The following is a 23,396-nucleotide window of genomic DNA, read 5'->3' as shown; positions in this document are numbered from 1 at the left end:
TACATTGTGTTAGCTAATGGTGTTGAAAGGCTAAATGATGATTAGAAAACCCTTCTTCAGTTATGTTAGCACATGAATGAAAAACATGAAATTGTCTGGGTGACCCCAAAATTTTGAACAATAGTATATATATATACACTTTCTTCACAGCTTAGGCACATAAGAGGAAGCATATTTTGGAACTCATCACCATGCCACCAACAACCAGCTGCTACAGTTCAGTTCTAGCTATGAATCACCAGTGAGTTAAGTGTTTACATTTCCATTTAAACGTCTTTTAAGTTGTTGGTCGGCATTGGTTGCTCCTTCCTCGCTTGTTTATTTGCCTGTTTTTCTTTAAAAAGCTTCCAGGCTTCCCCGGGTAGCCCCACGTTAAACTTCAAAACACTATGAACTGTGGTAAGTTTCTGCAGCAAAGTCAGCAGAAATTGACTTAAAGGTGCTCAAAATGTCTGCAAGAAAACCTTCATACATGTGAAGATTTGACAGTGGGACAGAAGTAAGTGCTGATACAATTGGTGGGTCTGAGTATGGACATGGGATTGGATCTTTCTGATCTATGGAGAAAAGGAAGGAGAGAAGGGGATGGTCTTCATCACATTTGGTTGGTCTCTTGACACAAAAAGGACATGTAAATATGATCAAAATCAATGTAAAAACAATATAAGTATGCTGTGTACACTTTGCACACATGGGATAAATAAAATCTTGAATCCTGAGATGACTGGATCTGGTTGTTTCAAGGCTTTCTGGTGTTGAAACTGTCCCTCTGACCACCACCTGTACCTGCATCAATAGAGAGGAAAGCCTTAGTTTGTCCTGTTATTCACTACACAAAAGTTTGGCAGATAAGTTTTGGTTCAGCTGCGGCCAAGTAAACAACTCTGAGCAAACTTCAATAAATCTGATTCAAATCTGAACCAATTCTCTTTGTCCCATTTCTCTCTCTCATTCACGCAGTGATTTTATTCCTGCTTTAATCCATTCTCTTTTGACAGAGCTTTCATTTATTTTTCCCTATTTGCTTTTCTGATGCCATTTAGATTAGTTTCTCTCCAACACTGCAGCCCAGAGTCTTTGGACTTCTGCTGTATTGTTGGGGTGACCTATTTCTGCTGCACTTTCTTTAACCACGCCTACACTTTCAAGTCATTTGCACGACACCTTTTCATGCTTTGATGTACAAGTTATCCATCGCACACTTCTGTGCAGTTGCAAAGCTGCACATATAACTGTAATGTCCATCTAAACAGTAATGAGCTTTATCATATAACATCAGTAAATAGAGAATCAATGATAAACCCGACATAAAATACAGACAAAAGACCTGAGTATGTCATTTGTTTTTATTCTGTGTTAAGTTACATGTGACCATAAACTTCCAGGAAGTTATAGTTGCCATGGAGATACAGTAAATATATTCAGGTACTCTTATATGAAAAAGGGTGTGTGTGTGTGTGTGTGTGTGTGTGTGTGTGTGTGTGTGTGTGTGTGTGTGTGTGTGTGTGTGTGGAGGAGGGACTGAAGAGGGGGGTTAACATTGACAGTGTGTACAAGTTGAAGACAGTCACTTGTGTGTGATGTCAAGGAGTGGAAGAAAACTGACTGGATTTAAAATCATTTCTGAAAAAAAAACGAACAAGAAAGGAGAACAGTGATCTAAAGCTACGAGCAGGAGAAAAAAAATGAACATAAAACCACATAGAAAAAGAGGAATAAATAAAATGTTATTTTACAGACACAGCAACAACAGAGAGCAGAGACGTTTGTTTCCCTCTGAATTTGGTGTGTGAGAGAACGAGAGAGGACGACGATGGAGAGGAGAGGTCTCTCTCTCTCTCTCCCCCCCGCTCTCTTTCTCTTGTGGCAGGAATCAGCATCCGGAAACCTACGGGTGCGTTACTATGGCGACGCTTCAGGAGCGGGAGGCAGGAGCTGGGTGTGGTGGCGGCCTGTGGAGTTGGAGTCAGACTCGTTTTCTAAGGCTTCGTATGGCACGTCCACTCTAAAACGCTACAGACTACAGCTGCAGCCAGAGTCCCACAGTCCTCCCCCGCCCGCCTCCCACCACATCATCACCCCTCCTTTAGGAGTCCACCTTAAGACCTGGACTCTGGCTATGTCTGTAAGCTCCACACCCAGCACCCCCACATCACTGCTGGCCTCCTTTCACCTCCGCTAAACCCCTTCTCTACCCCTCCCCAGTCCGACTCTAGAAGGCACTGGTATATTCTTATTTCTCCACATTCGAACATCTGGATTCTCTATTTAAGATGAGCAATTGAGGCAATGAGGATGCACGAAAACACACGTACAGATACACACGGGCCAGCCGGGTAACTTACGGGGGTACAGCTGGCTCCCGCCAATGCTACCAGTCCTTCTTTATACCTGTGTTGGCGTTACAAATGTTTTCATCGTGTAACAGTCTGCTGACGGCGGAGGCAATCGGATATGTAAACGTCGACAAGGCTAACATCATGACAGGCGAAGAGATATACAAAATTAATGTTCAGATACAGTCCGAAAGTGGTTTGGACTTTTAGGAACGGCCTATTCTAAGTGCTTCAGTAGAAGGAAATTAGGCTTCTAATTATGGTTCTGTAAGATGTTTCAATTCTCGTCCAAGAGGCTTCATCAGTTCTAAATGACTGGCAGGGAGGTCCCAGATCCTCAATGTCACACAAATCTCATGACTCAGGGGGGTGAATAGTTGTGAAACCGCTTTGAAAGGGTTGACTCAAGATGTTACTAGAGGTGAAACTGCCAGAGGAAGGACCTCAAAACTGCATTGTAACTAGCTGATAAGTGCTGCCACCAGCCACTTCGAACAAAAGAAGCATCACAGATGAGAGATGAAACATCTTGAGGAACCAAAAAGAAGTCCAGCTGCTTTCTACTGTAGCACTGAGGATTACCATGACCTGGATGATTCAGAATCTACACGTAGATATAAATGGCCTAAATTCATTGCATCATTTTTACTTAGTTGCACCTCAGGAGAAACCCCTGACAGACTGTTAGAAAGTTCAGGTATGGGTTCAATATGCTGCCTTCATACTGGGTTGAAAACAAATCTGGTTTCCAAACTACACTACGGTTCAAAAGTTTGGGGTCATCCAGACAATTTCATGTTTTCCATGAAAACTCACACTTTTATTCACATGCTAACATAATTACACAAGGGTTTTCTAATCATCAGTTGGCCTTTCAACACCATTAGCTAACACAATGTAGCATTAGAAGACAGGAGTGAAGTTTGTTGGAAATGGGCCTCTGCACTCCTAAATTAAATTAATTGGCCGATTAATCGCTTATCTGTATTTTTTCCTGCCAAATATCGGAATCAGCATCGGCCTCAAAAAATCCGTATCGATCGGGTCCTAGTAGATATTCCATTAAAAATCTGCCGTTTCCAGCTAGAATAGTCATTTACCACAATAACAAGGTCTAGACTGGATTTCTCATTCATTTAATGTTATCTTCATTGGAAAAAAATGCTTTTCTTTCAAAAATATGGACATTTCTAAGTGAGCCCAAACCTTTGAACAGTAGTGTATCTTCTCAGTATCCTACCCAGTCCTTGTAGCCCTGTAAATATTTACAGTATTTACTTTGCCGATGTTTGTTTAGCAAAGTATTCCTAAAGCTGGACCTGTGTTGAAGTCGCTACAAACATACGTAATTTGTCTTGATCTCAGTTTTACACACTATGTTGTTGAGATTTGTGAGGTGTGCAACCTTTGATTTCCCATTCCACCCTTCTCTGCCAGTTGAAATCTTCATCTTTGGAAAAGCACAATCCCGCTTTAAAATGACAAAATTTGAGTCTAAGTTTTCATAGTATTACCTCAGTGGTTTGTGTAGTTGTGGCCTCTGTTATTTAATGTATTATTTCTGACAATTTACAAAGCATTCCCAGAAACGAAGGCAGCAGATTGCACCCACAATGCATGCTAACAACATTTCCGAACTTCTGCAACATCTTGAGGCCATTTGGATACATTTTGATGCTAATCTAATTGTGTGTCCAGCTAATTAGTTTCTTTTTACCCCCCCCATGTTCATGTGTATCTACAGAGCAGTGGACAGAAAGACACACAAGGTTGGAAAGAGTGGTTTGTGCACAGAGCGAGTGTCTGCATTGCAAACCTTGGTGTTGACACGCCATGCGCTAATCGCAAGAAACTGTTACCCCATTGGATATTTACACAGTGAACAGGGACCGGCTCCTACTCTACACACTGAGTTTGGCTGGTACATTTGGAATGGTACACTATGGAGACAGTTAGAAAAAGTCTAGGAGTCTATGTCCTCCTCTTACTAGTAGTTTACTAAAGTGTCTATTCTAGTTTTCCTGGTTAACATCTGAGGCTCAAAAGCACTGGAAGAGATGACTGATGCTCTGAATTCGACTTGTTTCATTGCACAGCAGTCAGGAGTTTTAACAGTTTTCTCTACCAATATGTTTCCTGAAGTCTGTTTTTATATTCGGAGCCAGCTAGATCAGCTGAACCTTCTCTTTCTGCATTCTTCTACTGTCAATTTTAAAGTATTAGTTCCAGTATATTTTGAGGAATTCACTTAGATTATAAGATTTATGCCACCTACTCTGTACAGTAAGTATGAAGCAAGAGTTGATTACCTTAGCTTAGCATAAAGGCTCAGAGGTAGCAACAACCAACTACCTCCAGACCTCACTAATCAACATGTTAGATCTTGTCTAATCTGTACAAAACCAAAAAGAAGAGCTGTGACTTTACTGTATATGAAAGATGGACGTAGCATCTGGGGTTGAAAAGTAGAGCCAACGCTGAAGTGTTTAACCTTCTAAAACCCGCTGTTGCAAAAATACAACATCAGTTTTATTTCTTTTTATTTACATCTATATATATATATATATATATGAATTTTATAATTTGCTCTTTTTATTTATTTATTTATAATTTGCACGTTTCTTGTTAAATTACGTAAAAATATTGGTAGAAATTTATTTATGTATAATCAGCATAAACCTGTAAACAGAAATATAGAAAAAAATGAGCATAAACATATAAAATAAATAAAAACAATAAAGCTGATGTTATATTTTTGCAACAGTGGGTTTTACAGGGTTAAATCTGTATTGGGTTCATGGTCTCTCTTTAACACAGCATGATGTACTTTTTGTAAATTATGTTTCCATTTAGAGTAAGATGGACGGATGTTTAGTTTTAAAATACCAAACAGAGGCATCAAAAATTCTAACCTCAAGATTCAGAACAGTAGTCCACAAACCAGTGGGTGATGCCACCAGTGCTATGGCCATCTTATATACAGTTTAGGGATTTTTAGTTATTCAATAATTCTTAGGAACTTCTTTAAGTGTTCACTGGTTATATGGCAACCTCACAGTGACCAGAAACAGCTGCTCACATAATCCCAAAGCAAATTAAAATATGTGGCTTTTACACTTTGGTTTTTGTGCAGATCGACCAGGACGTTTTAATAAGTGACCTTTAGTGATGAAGGTCGGTGAATTCTGTTCCCTTGGACAGTACCAGGACAGCTGGCAGAACTTCTCATTTAACTCTCAACAGTAAAGCAACCAAACTTACTCCCTATATTACTCCATTCATGCTAAATAAGGTTTACAAAGAGCATCACTCTGCTTTGCAGCATCCATGTTTTGAAATGTCTAAACCCCACTTCTTTCTCTGAACTCTTGCTTAAAAACAGACCCACTCCTTCTACCTGAATCCTAGGGCAGTGCTCACTGGAGTTCATGAAAAATCCACTTATTTCAGTCCTCTGTTGATAAGAGCATCCAGCTGAAGTGATAAAAATAATGACTGTATAAACAACACAAACATCGGACATTTCCAGTGCATTTGTGCCTGAAAGCAAAATACTGTACATAGGGCTAATGTCCTAACCACACTCCTGTCTGTACATGCTACCTACAGTATACAATGACATTGTGTCAAACATCTGACTTTTTTTTTTTTAAAACACTGACTTTGTATGCAAAAGGTGGAGTTTTTATTATACAAGAGAAATTATAGCTTCTATTCCTTCTGACAATGTGTTGTTTGCCTTCATTGTCTATTCCCACGTGTGGATTTCCCAGCCTATATCAAAGTATCTGATAATAAAAAAATAAAAGTCACACAATGGACCACTTTGTTTTTCTCTCCCTTATCATCTGTTTTTGTCCGAGCACACCGCTATTCACAAAGGACACGCCAAGCAAAGAAAGAAAAGGATTAATAAAAAAACCACGTTAAAATTAAAGGTGTACTTTATCTGTGTTACAATCTGAGTTATGGTCCTTATTTCCTGTTAAAAAGTTCCCTGTGAGTTGAGGTGAAATGTGAATCAACAGAGTAGTTTCACTCCATCAGAAAATAAAACAAAACAAAACAAAAAAAAACACGAACAACAGCTAGAAAATGGCTGCTGTCTTTGCCTCTCACATCAAGGCAAATCAGTGAGCTCCGGAGTGGCAGTTGAGACTTCATCACATCAAAATCTCACCTCCAACGACTCCTCCTTACCGCTGCCCCCCTCCGCTTTGAAATCTGTGGATCTCCTCAGAGATTTGGAATGGACTGGTTCAAAATAAATAACAGTTTTTAAAAAGTCTCTTTCCGCATGGAAGCTTCAGCTCTTCTGTAACTGGGTTTAATAAAGACAGAGAAGAAGACAGTTGGAGGGGACTGCTATAGTCACTTATTGTGGTTCACGTGTTCAAGTCCTCCATCGTGACGCCTAATGTTCAGGGAGTGTGTCTGTCTGTGTGTGTGTGTGTGTGTGTGTGTGTGTGTGTGAGGGCGTCACTCTCTCTCTGGTTATGGCTGCTACTTGAAGATATAGTTGATCAGGACCTGAAGGAGGATGAGGAAAACGATGATGACGTAGTCGCGCTGCTGAAGGAACGAGCTGCCCTCCACCCGGCCTGCTGCACGACTCCGCAGCACACTGATGCTCCTACGAACACACACATCATCTGTAAGCGCTAACAGCTGTAGCGTCACTGTCATGATGCAGTGCCACTGACACACTTCTCACCTGTTAATGTCCTCCTGCGTCTGCTTTATAGATTCAATGGCACTTTGAAGTTCACTGAGGTCTGCTCCTTTTTTCCTCAGCCGACTGTTGTGTTTGCTTTTGTGTCCTGCAACAAAGAACATCAGACAGCATTGCTACATTTTTCACCAAATTAAATTAAACCTTTAAATGTGTGAGTGACCCAGCGCTTATGTAAGGCAGATTAGGCCGTGTATTAAAACCATGTTGCTTGTAACCTTTTCAGAATATATTAGTAAAACCATTTGTGTGTGTTAGCAGCGACATCAGGGAAGTTGAACTAAATGTGATTCTAATTCCTCCAGGGCTGAACTATTGTTTGGGCTAGCTTCATCAGTCTCATGCTCGGGTTCTGCTTTCAAATCAATGGTACAAAACTGGTACAAAACTGAATTCCACATTATAAATAGCCTTGGTCCCATCTTCATTTGCAGAGCCTCCAATATCCAGAAGTAAGCTCTGCTCTAAACCTGTTACACAAGTGCTGCACAATCGTGCTACTGTGATACAAAAGGAAATTTTTCATTATAGTGTTTGCAGTTACCACCATAATAAGGTCAAGCTGGGAACAAAACAACAAAAAGAAAAACAAACATGATCTGCTATTACTTGTATTTAACATCCGAGGTTACCTCCAAAGGTTGTTAGTGACCCTCTAGGACAGGGGTGTCAAACATAAGGCCTGCGGGCCACAACCGGCCCGCCTGAGGGTCTAATCCGGCCCACAGGATGACATTGCAAAGTTTAAAAATCACAGAGTTGAAAATCAATACTTACTGTGAAAATATTTAAAAGTACAACAGAGTTTGGATTAGTTGAACCCTATCGTTGATGTACTGCAACAACTTCTATGCATTTTTTATGTATAAATTTTATACATTTACAAGGCAGAGGGAAAATTTAACCGTCTTCCTTAATAATTCCTACTTTAGTTTGTTTGGTGTTGTGGTCAGTATTACTACACCGATTTGGAAATGAATGTAAATTTAAAATGATTCCTAGATCTTGACAAGTTGTAAAACACTATATTTTTCAGTTCCAGAAAAATACAACTAAATGTTTTGTGCCTTTGTGGACACTGTGATGTGTACATTGTAATACACAAATGATAAACTGAGGCATAGTATTGTTAAAATTTCACTTATTTTTCTTCAGAAATATCAGGTTGTTCTGTAAAAAGACAGGTAATTAAATGAGAACATTTTCAGAATTCTTTTTTGTACTAAAATAAAGGGAAAAATTTTGAGGTGTGGTTATTTATAGGATACTATGCTGTAATTTTACTGGTCTTGTCCCTATGTGGGCTCTGAAATAAGATGAGTTTGACACCCCTGTTCTAGGCTTTCAAAATAAAAAATAAAACATTAGAAAAACAGTTTCTGACTGTTTTTAACACCAGGACAAATATTTTGAGGAATACCAGGAGGAAGATTGCACCAGAAAATAAAAAGAATGAAACAGGGTGTAATGCAGATCTGTATTGCTAAAGATTCACAGTGTACATTTAACCTAATGAACTATTATTGATTTTGAAGGTAATTTTTAAGGCTGGACCCAAATATCCGAATATCTGAGTATTTGGTCGTGACGGTGGTATCCGAATATTAATTTTGAGGTCCGAATATTCGGACTAACTAACTAACTAACTAACTAAATGTTTTACAGCCAGGTTTAGTCATGCTATCTTCTGTGTATTTGCATGTGAGTGTTAAAGTGCGTAGCTCACGTTCGCTGCCAGATGAGTCTTGGCGGTCGGGTTCGGGTGAAGAGCAGCCGCTCTCTGGGCTCTTGGGCTTGTCGCTCTTGTGTTTCCTCTTTGGCACCGTTACCTGTTTACACATGCATGCACGTCAGCACACACAAACACACAAGGATAAACAAGTCAAACAACCAGGCCATACACACCAGCTACAACCAAATTAAAAAAATATGTACCAAAAAATCTTAGCATTCAAGACTGAGAAATATTAAAAAAAAGAAAAAACATCTATGATTCAACACACAAACATGCTCGTCGGCATTGGCGAGATGATGACGGCTGTGCGAGGCATGCTGGTACATCAGTAAATCACTAATCAGTAACACACAAACAGCATCCAAAACTAACCAAACCTGCCAAGAGCTGGCACATTAACAGTATTTAGTTCAAAGGCACTGAAGTGACTGGATTATAGCTTTTTAACACAATTTTTCAGGCAGATAATCTTATCTGGTAAACCAGGTTTTAAGGTTGATTTAGAGCTGGCAGCACAAACACATTTCGAGGTTTGCCTGATAAAGACCTGAAAGTCAAAATGTTAAACAGCATAAACACACTCTTCATGATTCTTTAAGAAATTAACCCGTAAAGACAGATTGTAATTAACTAAGCATCGTTTCATGATAGCATGAAGAGTTTCCAAAGACAAGAGCTGTAATTTGCTTTACTGCACCAGATTTTTAAAACGTTAATTCCGTGTGCAGAGCAGCAAATCACGTCAGTCTGATGTTGGTGCACAGCAATTGGCAAAAGGTAAAATAATGCGTAAAAGTACTGACGGTGACTGATTTATTCACCAAAGACATGATTCCTTGGCTTTGGCACTTGGCAGGCGGCTACTTTGAAAACACACACACACGTACGCACGCACGCACACACACACACGCACGCACGCACGCACGCACGCACGCACGCACGCACGCACGCACGCACGCACGCACGCACGCACGCACGCAAACGTTAGACTGACTGCACCACAGCAGCCTTTACAATCTCAACACAGAATTAACTAAAAGCAGCATGTCAGTAAAAGTCTAAGTTAAGAGACCATTAGCCAACATAACATGGAAAGAAACAAATATCACCCTCACCCATCCTCAGAGGTGAGGATGGGTGAGGACGGCATAGCGGCTGCTCTGAAGCAACCATGTATTGATGGCAGTGCTGATGTGATAATGAAGCTCTTCTCTCTTTTGGACTTGGGATGGGAAATAAGAGTCTTTCTGCACCTTAAAATACTTTTTTCTTCTTATCATTTCTTCTCTTTTTTTGGTCTCGACCAACCCCTAAGATAAATATGTGACTCTGTATTTGCTAAATAATCCATCACGTTCACCAGCAGGTTTGCAGCTTTGTCAGTCTGCCATTTACCACTGGACTGATAGTGTACAGTGGGTTTTTAAGAATGTACTCATTGAACAGAGCTGCCTGCTGACCTGCAACAGTAAATCTGTGGGCTGAGAAATCAAAACAATGAGCTTAATGACACTAAAATGTTCCACAGAGCTGAAAGGAGCTGCAGATTCAGAGCTTTTATAGTAAATGTTGATTGAAGCCCATTTAAAATGAAGAGCAACTGAACAAAGCTCAAACTCAGGTTAATATTTGAACATTTTGATGACAATTTGCAGCAAAAGATTCTCCCTCTAAAATAAATAACAGGAAATGTTGCTGGAATTTGAGGCACTTTATCACCAGCAGTGAAGGGTAAGTTCATGTGGAAATGTTTTTCTGCACTTTGTAACCTGACTTGTTTTCATTATTTTTTTCACCGTGTAAGACAAAAGAAGTCTGTTCCCCTTTAAGCTGAATAATCTCTTTTCTCTCCACAAAGCAAGAAAAGAAAAAAATCTTGTTATCCGTTTACTACAGCATGCAGTTTGACATGACCTTCCCTCCTATAGAGAGGGAGCAGCCAGTGCCAGAACAAGAAAGGTAGAGTAGAAGTTGCAGGGACAAGAGCGAAAAATAAAAGACACAAAAGGAGCGGAGGCGATGACGGCGGTGGCGGCACAGCGATGACGACACAAACAGAAGAAGCGACAATGGAGACGATGCATTGGGTGCTGCGTGGAAGATGGCTGAGACGGCGGGATGCTTTTTTTTTGAATGGCGGTTGTCGGGACAACCTACCTGGCACTTGCAATTGTCCCTCCGCGGCCCCTGGTTACTCAGACTAATAAGACTGCCAGAACGTACCATAGGGGTGCGGTGTCGGACCTTGGTCTGGATGCATCCGTCTTTTTCAAACTGGATCAAGTCATTGAGTGGATCCCACGGCCTCGTGCTGGAGAGAGACGAACGAAAAGATGAGGAGAAATAAGGAGGCAGACGTGGATGGAGTATGGGGAAAACGGTTAAAATGAAGGACACAAACAAGCATATAAATGAAGATTACATAAAAAGAACAGAAAACGTGAATTAGAGTAGGTTTCATTAGAAAATGAAGAAAATGGGGACACCCAGCTAGCTCAGCTGGCTGAGTGGGCGACCCATTTACAGCTATAGACCCCATGGAGCGGTCATGAGTTCAAATCCAGCCCATGGCCACATACTGCATGTCATTCCCCACTATTCTACCCACGTTTCCTGTCTCTCTATCCACTATCCTATACATTATAAAAGCAAAAACATCAAAAAAATAACTATAAAAATAATAAACAAAGAATGAGATGTCATCAAAATCCTTTCTTCTATTATGAAAAACAGTACTGGCATACATTATTCATGAGTGAAAATGATCTCTTTATTCACACTTTTCCTCTTTGGGTGGATGTCTTGTCTAACACACTGAATGGCAGACAAATAACCCTGTTATCATAGCAGCCTGGACATCAGCTCTGCAGTTACAGTGAGTCACCACTAGATGACACCCTGCTACACTGGATAATCCAGTCAAGACGATGCAGTAACACATGGGAGAAGCTTTAAACTTTTATGTATATAAAACCACCCATAATACAGAAATCCATGGGCAGCTACAGCCAAACACAACAACCCCCTCATCTTGGTATTGTTCAGGAAGTAAATTTAAGGAAAATATTTTCATGATTAACCTTTCAAGCACTAATCAGCACCAGCCTTATACATCCAGTGTTAGTCCCACCCTACATGTAGTAGCACTGTAAGCACCTCTGAATGAGTTAATAAGCAGTACGCTGCAGTATAGCTGTATGGATTCATTTTTCATCATCAGAGTTTGATTTGCTCAACTGCTGAACCAATTTTATCTGCTTATGTTTGTTTAATGCAATGGAGGTGAAGTGGCAGCATTATTTTAGCCCTTCACTGTACTTCTAATCTGATTTAGAATCACACTAGCTCACAGTTAGCAGAGGAGTCACTCACTCGGCATATCTGTAATGCCACTCTCCGGTGACAGAGTCCTGCTCGAACAGGGCGGGGATCCACTCCTCGCACTTGGCTTTCCGCTCGCGGGCAGACTTCCTCTGAGCTTCCTCCAGGATGAACTTCTCATTGGTGGCTTCGGTTTGGTCCTTGTTGTTGATGGCCCGTGTCACATGCTGCCACAGTCTGGTGGGTTGGGAGGGAACAAAGGGCATTCACATACGGAATACTGCATGGGTGGACTAAAAACTGTAAAAGCAGTAAAAGTACATTACAAGGGAGTAAAATGACAACAGTTCATGCATGATAGAAAGAAGACAGTGTCTCTATTTTTTGTAATGTGGTAAGTAAAAACATTTTCAGATAATGTGATACTTTTCTCTGTTAAAGGATGAGCTGATATTTTGATAAATGTGAAAATGAAGCGCACCTTTCTGACTCGTACTCCCCCTGCTCCTCTGGAGGGACAGTGCAGCGGGTCAGCCGGCTCTGCCTCAGATCCGGAGTGGGGTTCCAGAAAGTGTCCATCGTTCCCGTCTTTTTGTCGTTGATGAAGATCTCGCTGTCCTGTAGGAGGAAATTCAAAAGCGTGTTCTACTTTGCTCATGAAAGCAGAGTGAAGCCATTATCTGTAGTAAGTAGCTATTTGGTTCTGCAGGGAGGAGGCTAAGACTAGTTTGGTATCATTTCCAAGCTTCTGTTAAGCAGACAGTCATTGTCTAATTTTTCTGTCTTGACTGTGGCTTATATTTTAGTTAGAAGAAGCTAAACAGTATTAACATCACCATTTCTTTTTTACTCTTGGACAAAAATTGATTATATTTAAAAGAACTAATGGTCAGTGGTTATTATGTAACAAACAGCGACTGGATAAATGTGTGGAGAATGCGTCTTACCCAGTGTCCTTCTAGCGTCGCTAACACCTCTTTTCCCAGCTTGATCTTTCCAGAAACCTGATTGACACTGTCACTGCTGCCCAGGAAAGGCTGGAGGAAAGAGAGGAGCAGGGAGGAGGGGGCAGCAAAGGAAGGGGAGGCAGAGAGTAGCAAAATGGTGAGGAAAAGGAAAGGCAATAAAAAGTAGGAATTGAAAAGACAGCAGCGGAAAAGGAGGAGGAGAGAAAGAGGAAAACAAAGGGAGGTATAGATGGTGGTTAAGCAAGAGAAGGGAGGGAGAGATATATGCACACACAATTTACTGACAAAGGGAAAAAAAACTCTGTGACTCATTGAGTTTCATTTTATCTGCATGTTTGTGTCTGTAGTATGTTAAAACAAAGGCTTTGCTGTGTCTCAGCTCTTGAGGCTTAACATCAGATTGTGTTACTGAGAGTACATATCTGAAAACAAAATAAACAGGACATAAAGCAGAAGAAAAGGAGTATTTCAGTAAAGGTGCCAACTTTCAATGCAGCCTATATTTTTAAAAGTTTTACACCAATTGAACAACAAATTAAAGTGAACTAGAAACCACTGCCATCAACACTCATTTAAAATAATTTTGTTGTACATAGCATTAAATAATCTTCTCTTCTAGCTCACATGCATTATAAGGATACACCACTAGAGGGCAAAACATGACAAAATAACTGCATTTATGTATTTTTTGAATTATTTAAACATTATTTCACACTACTTATGGATCAAACATATCCTAATTAGTATCTTATAATGGTCTGTATTGATTTTTTTCTCATATGTACCTGTCGCTAGTTCATGAGTGCAGATGATGGTGTGGATGATGGTTGGGGAACAGGATGTTTTTCAGGGAAGGTAAAGCAATGGAACGGTGGAGATGTTGATGGCACGGGGAAGTGAGACATTCAGAAAAGATACGTGAGAAACACTAGAGGTATTACATCTCTAAGGTGTTTAAAAAATTCTCTATCCTTATTAGATTAGGGCTAAAGGTCTTACTATACCCCCCGAAGACTAAAAATATCTGCTACTCTTACATACTTACTGTTGTTCTAAACTAGAAAACCCAGTTATACCTTCAGTTTGAACTCCAGCTGAGCACTGTAGCCCGTTTTCTCACACGCAATGGTGATCTGACCACCCAGCTCCAGGGTCATGGTTCCATACAGGATTCCTAAAAAAAAAAAAAAAAAAAGTATGACAATTTAATTAATGGGGAACCCCAATGCAACTCTTGTTCTATGCAAAGCAACATAACTCTGACAGCTATTAACAGGAAATGTGCTTTGAATGTCCAACATGCACTGCTGGAATGCAAACCTTGGATGAGCTGTATTAGTTACATATGTCTGCATTCATCTGCTGTTTTCTACGAGCTCTCTGGTAACATTTAAAGAGGAGATCAGAGTGAACTGTGATGCTGCAACAGTTTACACATTCTACAGAGTTCATAGCACCGTAGCAGCATGATTGTGGTGTGATCAGGGGTGTGTAGTTTCACGGGAGGTGCTCTAACCTTTACAGTGAGCGTAGGGCATGTTCATCACATAGTCCTCCCCTCGGTTGAGAAAAGTGAGCCGAGCCTCCCCGTCTAAAATGGCCGACAGCGAGTTTCCTAGACGTAAAGAGTGTGGATATTCATCCGTAATCAGAGGACAGAGAAGCTCCAACAGCAAAGCAATAATAAAGCAACGGCTGAATAAACACTGGCAGAGATTTTATTGGAATTAAAGGCTTTGTGTGTTTGTACCATAGAACTTGGACTTGGCCAGGATGCTGCCGCTGAGACAGAACCCGTCCTTCCTGTTGCTGACATAGAAGGCTGACACTGGAGGATGATGGGATACCTGAAGAATGAACAAATTAAATGTGTGATATGTGAGATTTTGAACAGAAACATAGCATTGATATACCAGCAAACAGCTATCTGCTATGTAAAGATATAGTGGAGCAATGCCATGAATAAAGCCACATTCCCTTGTGTTGTAATCCAGGTTGATCTGCTCCATGTTTTGACAATTGGTTCAGCAACATGTGCATGTTGATTCATGCTGATGCCTGTTCATGCATGTGAAACCCTCCCTGCATTTAAAAACACACTGAAAATGACCTCACACTGCAGTGTAAAAGTGAAAGTGCAGTCGAGTGTTGAGCTGCTTCCCCTTGTTTCACTTCGGCTCAGTGTGAGAGTCTGTTCTCTTTTGTGATTCTCCTCGGCTTCGCCTTCTCCACTATGTCTGTTCTGCTCTTTGTGTCTGTTTCCAAACAGGTCTACTGCAGTCTGTATGTGTTGTGTGTCTGTGTGCACATGGGACACAAACTGTAGCAGACCTGTGTGGAAACAGACACAGCACAGAATAAGAAAACAAGACGCACTGTACATATTTTACAGAGCTAGTGTGGAGTAATGGTTATATCTGGATTAATCCTTGCATACACAATCATTTTGGTCACCTGGTTTGAGATGTTGATACTCTAGGAAAATCCAGTGGTTCTGGGTGTTGCTAAATCAGTCAAAAACGGCGATAAAACACCAATCAGCCACAACATTAAAACCACCTACACCTGCTGCCAAAACAGCTGAGATCATTGCTACATAAACATGGGACCTCTGTGGGTGTCCTGTTAATGTCTGGCACCTGGACATTGTCAGCGGATCCCTTCGGTCCACTGGGTTCCTGGATAGGGTCTCTATGGATCAGGTACTTGTACCAGTAAAAACTGTGTTGGAACAAAAATGTGATCTATTCCAGATTTAACCCATTTAAGCAGAGAGGATTTTGATCTGGACCTGGTCTAAAGTGGTCCAGATACAAAAAACAAAAAAAAAAAGCATTAAAATCTCCATGTTTTTGCATTTTAACACAGAAAATAGTGTTCATACAAATCAAAAACTGTGTTTTATTGAGTCTTTAGTCTTTGCACAACAATCTATTCCAGATTACTGTTTTTGATCTGGACCTGGTCTAATGTGGTCCAGATGCAAAAAAACTAACAAAAAAACGTGAAATCTTCATTTTTTGCATTTTTACAAATAGAATGACAGTTTTACTAATCAGAAACTGGATGCTAAATAATCTTCAGTCTCTGTATGACAATCTAGTTCATTCATTTTTACCTGTCAGTGGTTTTAATGTGGCTGATCAATGTATGTAATTGATTTACAACAACAATATGTAATGTGGTTTTATGGCAGTTATCTGATAAAGATGGAACAAGGTTGTCAACTATCAGACTGCTGCTGATTTTAGCGTTGTTACCTGTTCTGCGATGTAGAACGTCTTGCTGTTGGTCTTCTGATGGAGCCACATGCAGCGGAACGTCTCTCCAATAATGGGGTTGTAAGGCTTCTTCAACCCCTGCAGATCAAAAACCAGCAGAAAACAGGATTTTACTATAATCTGCTGTAAAGGGAAAACGTGAACACTTTAAGTAGCTCATCACCACTGAGTGGTTTGCACTGACCTTTGGCTTTTTGTAAAATCCAGATATGTACCACTTGACCACTTTCTTCATCCGGTTGTAGGCATTCTCTTCAATTGCAGCTCTGAGAATGAAAACCAAACATCCTACTTAACTCAATGGCTACAACTTCTGCTATTACAAAGTTATCTTGATTTTCTCTCCTGGCTGTTCTCTAGTTTTCAACCTGCAGTAAAGGATACAGAGAACTTGTACACAGGAAACTATTTTGCATCCCCATGCCATATTCTATCACCTAATCAGATTAACTGACTGTCCAATGTAAAAAGCAGGAATCACTGGGAGATTAGCATAAGTAAATGAAGATAAGTTTAAAGAGTAAATAACTAAAGGGGAACCTGTAAAAATACTTTACTGCTGAAAAAGGACCACTTCAAATAGCTGCTAAATATTTCCTGGATTTAGTGTTTTGCAAACTCTTTTTCCAGTTTTGAGGATTTCTATGCCAACATGGAGCAAAGCAGAATCTTGAATAGGAAAGTAAAAAAAAAAAAACAAAGGACTATTTGAGATTTGGGAACCAAACCTTAATTGCTTTCTTGTCGGGATATAGATAGATAAGAAGCATGTTATCACTCATGTATTTACACTAAATATGGGGACAGGGCCAGCAGGACCAGGAGATGATAAGCTTAGTTTAGTATCAACAATGGATAAGAGGGGAAACTAGCCAGGCTCTGTTTGAGCCGGTTGCCTGGAAACCTCATGATGAGCATAAACCTCCAGAGAACCACTGTGTCCTGCCAAGGAACAGATCCACCAAATAGTGCCCCCTGAAAACCCGACTTGTTTCTTTCCCCATTTTTGCTTGTGTACATGCCAAACAAACTGATGAAATTTTACATTGAGTGAGCCAGGCTAGTTGTTTCATCACTTACCATCGATGTAAAACTAAGCCAAATGCCTGCTGGATAGGATGCAATTTGTATTGATTCTCATTTAACTATTGGCCAGAAAGAGAGTCGTTTAATTGTCTAGTTGTCAAACTATCCCTTTAAAGTGCAATAAATTTTAACCCTGTAAATCCCAAAACCTGCAACTGAGTTTGAAAGGCATGTTTTCTTTTAAGAAACTGGGAGGCTCTGGAGAAAACTGAAAGTGATCTGGTCTTCCTGACAGCAAGGAGGGGTTATACATTGTCATTTTAAATAACAGAAAGCTCTGTGAGACAAGCAGAAAATGGGAAAATCTTACTCTGACAGGAAGTCTGCATGGTAGTAGTAGTCGGAGAGTTTATCCAGGAAGGATCTTGGCTCCAGGATGAAAGTGGGCAGTACAACCTTGGACAGATCCATGCCAGGTCGGACCTGCTTCAGCAAGGTCCAGATCAGAGATTTATTCTCCTCTGATACGGTTTCTGTCTGGGCAGCCTCACCAGCCTGGAGACATAAAACAGCAGAGAAGTGAAGCTTTTTACTTTGCTGCATGGAATTTATTATAATACAGCAGGCAAATTCTTCTCCCTATAAAGTAAAATGTACTCGCCTCCTTTTTTTAACTTTTAAAATCCAAAACTACACTTACTTCCATGCACACACATCAACACAGTATCTCAGAAATGTTCATATTCTACCATGAGTGTCCACAGGCTTAAAAAGTTTGTTGTTGTTTGTGCAACCGGTGTTTTCATTTCATTTTTTCCTAGCTTCAGTAGGTGTTTAATTAGTGAGCTGTCAAACTTCATCAGTATGGAAATGGATGTTAGCGCTTTCACACTTGTCGTCCTATCACCATCCCTTGCAGACACTCACACACTCCAACCCACACAAACCGTGATCAAAGCCTGTCCATGCTACAGCGTCAATTGCCCCAGCACAGGAACATGCTAATTTCTCCTCATTATGCAAAAAACTTTAATAAAAACAAGCCTTTAGATGATATTAGAATTTCAGCTACAGATGAAAATGGTCTCGAGAAATCCTAAGAGACCATGTCCTAATCCGACAATCATATCTCATTTCTTATAGATAAGAATACCCCAGATCAAAGCAACTAAAGAAAACTTGGAGCAAACTCTTTGTTCCTTACCTCTCCCAACTCCTCGTGGGACTGTTCCAGGTATGGGGTTTCCCGCAGATGTTCGTTGGGGTCCAGGTCGATGTACGAGTCATCTTGGCGCTCTGATGTGTCGCTGTCGCTCTCCTCGCTCTTCTCCAGGCCTTCTGGGTCTGACTCCTCATGGTCCTGCTCTCCTTCCCGGTCTGACTTGTCCGAGTACAGATCCGGGTCTTTTAAATGGTCACTGTCATTGAACCTGAAGTCGAAGGGGGCGGAATGGTTAGTAAGATGTTTAAAACAAGAAACTGTGTAACATTCGAAAAAGGCAGGTAGTGGTAGAGGCCTTTGAGGGGAAATAATTTAGAGTGCAGGTTTAATGTCTCTACTTACTGGAAACCATGCATGTTGTGAGCTCGGAGGAGGCTGTAGAAATTAATGGAGTGTTCTCCACCGCTGGTAACTGTGCTCATGTCCTCTTTCCCCTCGCGGATCATGGTTCTCTTCAGCAGACTGGAGCACTTCAGGGCCAGCTCTAAGGCATCCATCCAGCATCGGCCTGAAAAAGAGAGACGTAAACTGATCAGCAAACTGTAGAAAACTGCACACTTCTGAGAATCGCATCCCACCTTACTTCAGAAATAACTCCAGAAGGTGCTGCACTTTAAAAATCTTTTTCATTCTAACACTTTTTATCATAATATATGAACAGTTACGTTGTTTATGCCATTAAAACAACAACAGAAAAGGTTTAGTACATAAGAAAGTCTTGTTTGACCAAATCTTTTTCTGGGTAGCTTTCAGGGAAATATGATGAAAAATATTTCACACATTTAGACACTATAAAATAGTACAGAGTAACTATTCCACAGTTGGTTGGAAATAGGAAACCCACTGAACACATTTGATTTGATTTCTGCTTGGCTGCTCCAGCACCATGGAGAGAGACAAGGGAGAGGCTGGGCTGGATGTTTCAGCACCATGGAGAGAGACGAGGGAGAGGCTGGGCTGGATGTTTCAGCACCATGGAGAGAGACGAGGGAGAGGCTGGGCTGGATGTTTCAGCACCATGGAGAGAGACGAGGGAGAGGCTGGGCTGGATGTTTCAGCACCATGGAGAGAGACGAGGGAGAGGCTGGGCTGGATGTTTCAGCACCATGGAGAGAGACAAGGGAGAGGCTGGGCTGGATGTTTCAGCACCATGAAGAGAGATGAGGGAGAGGCTGGGCTGGATGTTTCAGCACCACAGAGAGAGACACTGTGGGCTGTGGCTACAATTCTCGTGTTCATTGAGGCAGCACATAAAAACGTCTATGAAGAGGATTTTACAATGTGTCTGTTGCCAAAAAGCAGACAGCAATTTCAGAAAATAGCTTTCCATTTGAACCCCCATTTCAAGGCTCGTTCTTGCTTGTCTTGTTTTGTTTCACCATCACACAGACATAAAGTGAAACCTACATACACACCCACATACGCCCTTATACAGTTAGGAGCATCACAAAACTAGTAGTTCGGACCATATCACAGCTTCCAGATTAGATTTTTTTGGATGAGGAAAAAATAAATATATAAGAGTGAAAGAGAAATACTGTCACAACTGTCACTGTCAACTGCTTTTAACATGCACTGTTTGTAAGAACAAAACTGCTTTGTATTTGTCACTGCAACTGTCCACTGAGATTTAGGGAATTATTTCTTGCCAGAATGGATGTACGGTTCCAGTGTCATCTGTTTCTTCTGATAAGAATTTCATGAATCTTGGGGATGATGTGAAGCATGAGCACGGGAAGAACCCATTAAATTTTGGTGCAGATATGGATAATTTTGTCCTAAAATGAGAGCTTGGGCATTGGTCTTGGCACTCTCTCAGTGTCCTTGTAGTTACTTCAAGTAACTTTATTACTCCGCCAAGGAGCTGGAGCCTTAGTGTCTGTTAGCTACATTACTCAAAAATGGATTACCGGATTTGGATGAGATTTTCAGGGAAGGTCAGAAATGACACAAGGACCAACTGATTATATTTTGGCAGTGATGCGGCTTATAGTCTGGATCCATGAAATTGTTAAAGATTTCTGTGTCATTGTAAGATAGCGGCATGGCATCACTGTAACCATGACAACAAGTGAACAATAAGTCAGCTGTCTGCTGATGATCACATGATTGCGATCCTACTACAATCTTTTTTTAAAAAAAAGGTTTTATCTGTCAGAAATCATACACCGACTGAGCAACCTTGGCAGAGTACTGTACTCTCTGAGTGCTTTTCTTATTTTACTAATTGTTTCGCATTTATGTTTTCTTATGTTTCTATTGTGTTGTCTCCTCTGTCCAAATCACACTGGATGTCCAATACATACACTACCGTTCAAAAGTTTGGGGTTACTTAGAAATGTGATATTTACTCAAGCAGAGATGAGGTGTGAGTTGACAAACAAATAACAGTGTGTAACTACAAAACTAAGGTAAAAAAACCTTTTTTATGGAGTAAAAAACAGAATGAGACCACTAATGCTGTTTGGTGATATGTGTCCAACTGCCACAAACACACATTGTGGTTAAAGTACTGAAGTATGAGTCAGTGGTGAGAAATTAGCTCACTCTCTCAGTTTTAGTATGAAAAACTAAGATTCATGTTAGTACCTCCTCTACATTTCTTCATATTCATAGGGTTATAAGTCAGCTAGTGACAGGAGTCAGAGATACAGCTGTGAATGACAGCCTGTCTCTTACCATCAGACTCAGAGGCAGCACGGAAGATGAGGTGGCTGCTGGGTAACGGCTGCGTGATGGAGCCCACCGCTTCTCCTTTAGGTCCCTGATGACAATAAGAGACAAACAGAGGAAGCCCATGTTAAAAACAATCACAGTGTTGAAGGCTGATGTGGGTATTTTGTGTCAGCTCCTTTAATGGTTCTCAATGTTCTCTCTTCTCCTTTGAGATGCTTTCAAGATCTCCTTTGTGACCGCTGATTTTCACCTGCAGTGTTTGTATTCCTTCCTTCAGATTGTAATTATTTATGTGCACAAACAGACAAAATTTACACTCCAAACTATGCAATTATGCAAATGAGTAACAAGAGGGGACAAAGGGCAGAGAAGCAGAGAGGGAGAAGTGCTTTTTCCAATAGTGAAGAGGACGATGAGGAGAGCAGGAATGTTGTAATCTAAAACGCAGACCGGTAATTGTGTTTCAAGCTTTTTCATTGCATAAACAAACACGAAAACACTTGAGATGGGAGGTCAGTGATGAATACCAAATCACAGCTGGAGTGGACGACTGAACAGAGCAGAGAACAAATGGAAAATATGAAAATGACTGGCTGGACGTGCAAAATTTCTAAACCAAGATGTGCTCTTAATTATACAGTTACCATCCACATCTGATTCATTATTTAACTGTAGAGGACAAAGGATTTTGTTTTTAATGGAAGAGCACATTGTCCATGATTATCTGTTTGCATTCAATCTGTTTTGTTCATCGCTGGAAAGCAAAATGGACTGCATTCACATTCATCTATCTGCATGACAAAGCACAGGCATTATCTCCTCTCTGGCTCCGCACTTATCAGTCTGTTCTGAGAAATAATCAGAATATGAGGTCTAACATGTTTTTCCATGACAGTATAAAATGTTGTGTGAATAAATGAATAGTTTACCTTATTGGGAATATATCTATTTGCTCTGTTGCTAAGAATTAGATGAGAATATTTTTACCAGTTTCACGTCTGTATGATAAATATGAAGCTATGACTAGAAACCAATGAGCTGGAAACATTAGAAACAGCTGGCCTGAATTTCTCTATATTTAAAAATAGAATTTAAAAAGGTAAGGGTTATATTTTTGAAAATGTCAGAGCAAGGCAGTGAAGATGTGAAAAGAAGCCATAAAACAGGTTAAAAGAGCGTTCATTTATTTTTTAGATCCAACTAGAACTGGAATAACTCTTCATCTAGATCAGCTCTTTAAATGTTAAAAGGTTCAGCCTTTGCAGAGATAAGTGCAGCAGCACTTTGGTGCACATTTTAATCACCAGTTTATCTCTTTCTGCAGGAATTCAGTCACTTATTACAACTGGTGCTGTTAATCTCCATACTGAACACCTGACTTTTTTTTTTTTTTTTTGCAGCTTGCAGTAGCAGGAATTGGAGTTGCCAATGTGAACACTGTGCTTACATATAGAGAGGTATGTCACTTCTGCTCAGTTAGCTGGCTATAATGTATCCTGGTTCTAGTAGAGTCTAGACTGATAAGAAATACTGCTTATTCCACCTTCCACTCCAGCTTCCTCCCACAGTCCAAAAACATGCTGAGTTTAACTGGTAATTCTAAATTGTCTGTAGGTGTGAATGTGAGTGTGATTGTTTGTCTCTATGTGTAGTCCTGTGATAGACTGGTGACCTGTCCAGGTGTCCCCTGTCTTCACCCTAAGTCAGCTGGGATAGACTCCAGCTCCCCTGCGATCCTAATGAGGATTAAGCGGTGTATAGATGACAGACGGACGGACGGATATTGCAAAAAAAGCTGCACCTTTGCACTGAATAGATGAATTAAGTGTCTTTTTGGCAGTCACAAAATAGCTTTTTAATGTTACCAATAATACTGTTAAAAAATAATCAGTCAGTGCCTTTGATTATCTGAGTCAAATTTCATTCACAGCTTGATCCTTTTTGCTTTCTCCACTTTACCCTTTACAAGCATTTAATTCATTAATCTTTATTACTTGTATTCTGTTCAGTGGATGACACTTCTATTTGTTCTTGCTACACAGGGCACGCTCTAGCTGTTTTGCTTCTCTGTGCAAGACCTGAAAAGTCCGCAAAGCTAC

General features: G+C 40.5%; 1 protein-coding gene across 13 annotated transcripts in view; it reads right to left on the bottom strand.

Moving 5' to 3' along the window:
• Positions 1-1,328: 1,328 nt before the first annotated feature.
• osbpl8 (oxysterol binding protein-like 8) overlaps positions 1,329-23,396 on the bottom strand; it is a 112,128-nt gene continuing 90,060 nt past the window's right edge. For 11 of the 13 annotated variants that reach the window (XM_055006403.1, XM_055006410.1, XM_023282858.3 and 8 more), the window contains 16 exons: positions 21,301-21,385; positions 18,964-19,129; positions 18,604-18,829; positions 17,770-17,954; positions 16,558-16,639; positions 16,353-16,451; positions 14,843-14,939; positions 14,609-14,707; positions 14,169-14,266; positions 13,072-13,161; positions 12,606-12,742; positions 12,176-12,361; positions 10,961-11,114; positions 8,795-8,897; positions 7,051-7,156; positions 1,329-6,969 (listed from right to left, as the gene is read on the bottom strand). In XM_055006403.1, coding sequence (XP_054862378.1) covers positions 6,840-6,969; positions 7,051-7,156; positions 8,795-8,897; positions 10,961-11,114; positions 12,176-12,361; positions 12,606-12,742; positions 13,072-13,161; positions 14,169-14,266; positions 14,609-14,707; positions 14,843-14,939; positions 16,353-16,451; positions 16,558-16,639; positions 17,770-17,954; positions 18,604-18,829; positions 18,964-19,129; positions 21,301-21,385 — 2,043 coding nt within the window. In that variant the 3' untranslated portion in view covers positions 1,329-6,839. The remainder of the gene's footprint in view (positions 6,970-7,050; positions 7,157-8,794; positions 8,898-10,960; positions 11,115-12,175; positions 12,362-12,605; positions 12,743-13,071; positions 13,162-14,168; positions 14,267-14,608; positions 14,708-14,842; positions 14,940-16,352; positions 16,452-16,557; positions 16,640-17,769; positions 17,955-18,603; positions 18,830-18,963; positions 19,130-21,300; positions 21,386-23,396) is intronic. The other 2 variants (XM_023282862.3, XM_035954065.2) reach the window with 1 other exon arrangement.

Source organism: Amphiprion ocellaris, chromosome 21 (genome assembly GCF_022539595.1).
Source record: "Amphiprion ocellaris isolate individual 3 ecotype Okinawa chromosome 21, ASM2253959v1, whole genome shotgun sequence".
NCBI classification, from domain to species: Eukaryota; Metazoa; Chordata; class Actinopteri; family Pomacentridae; genus Amphiprion; species Amphiprion ocellaris.
The sequence above is the reverse complement of the archived record's forward strand: the minus strand, read 5'-3'. Positions and strand labels throughout refer to the sequence as shown.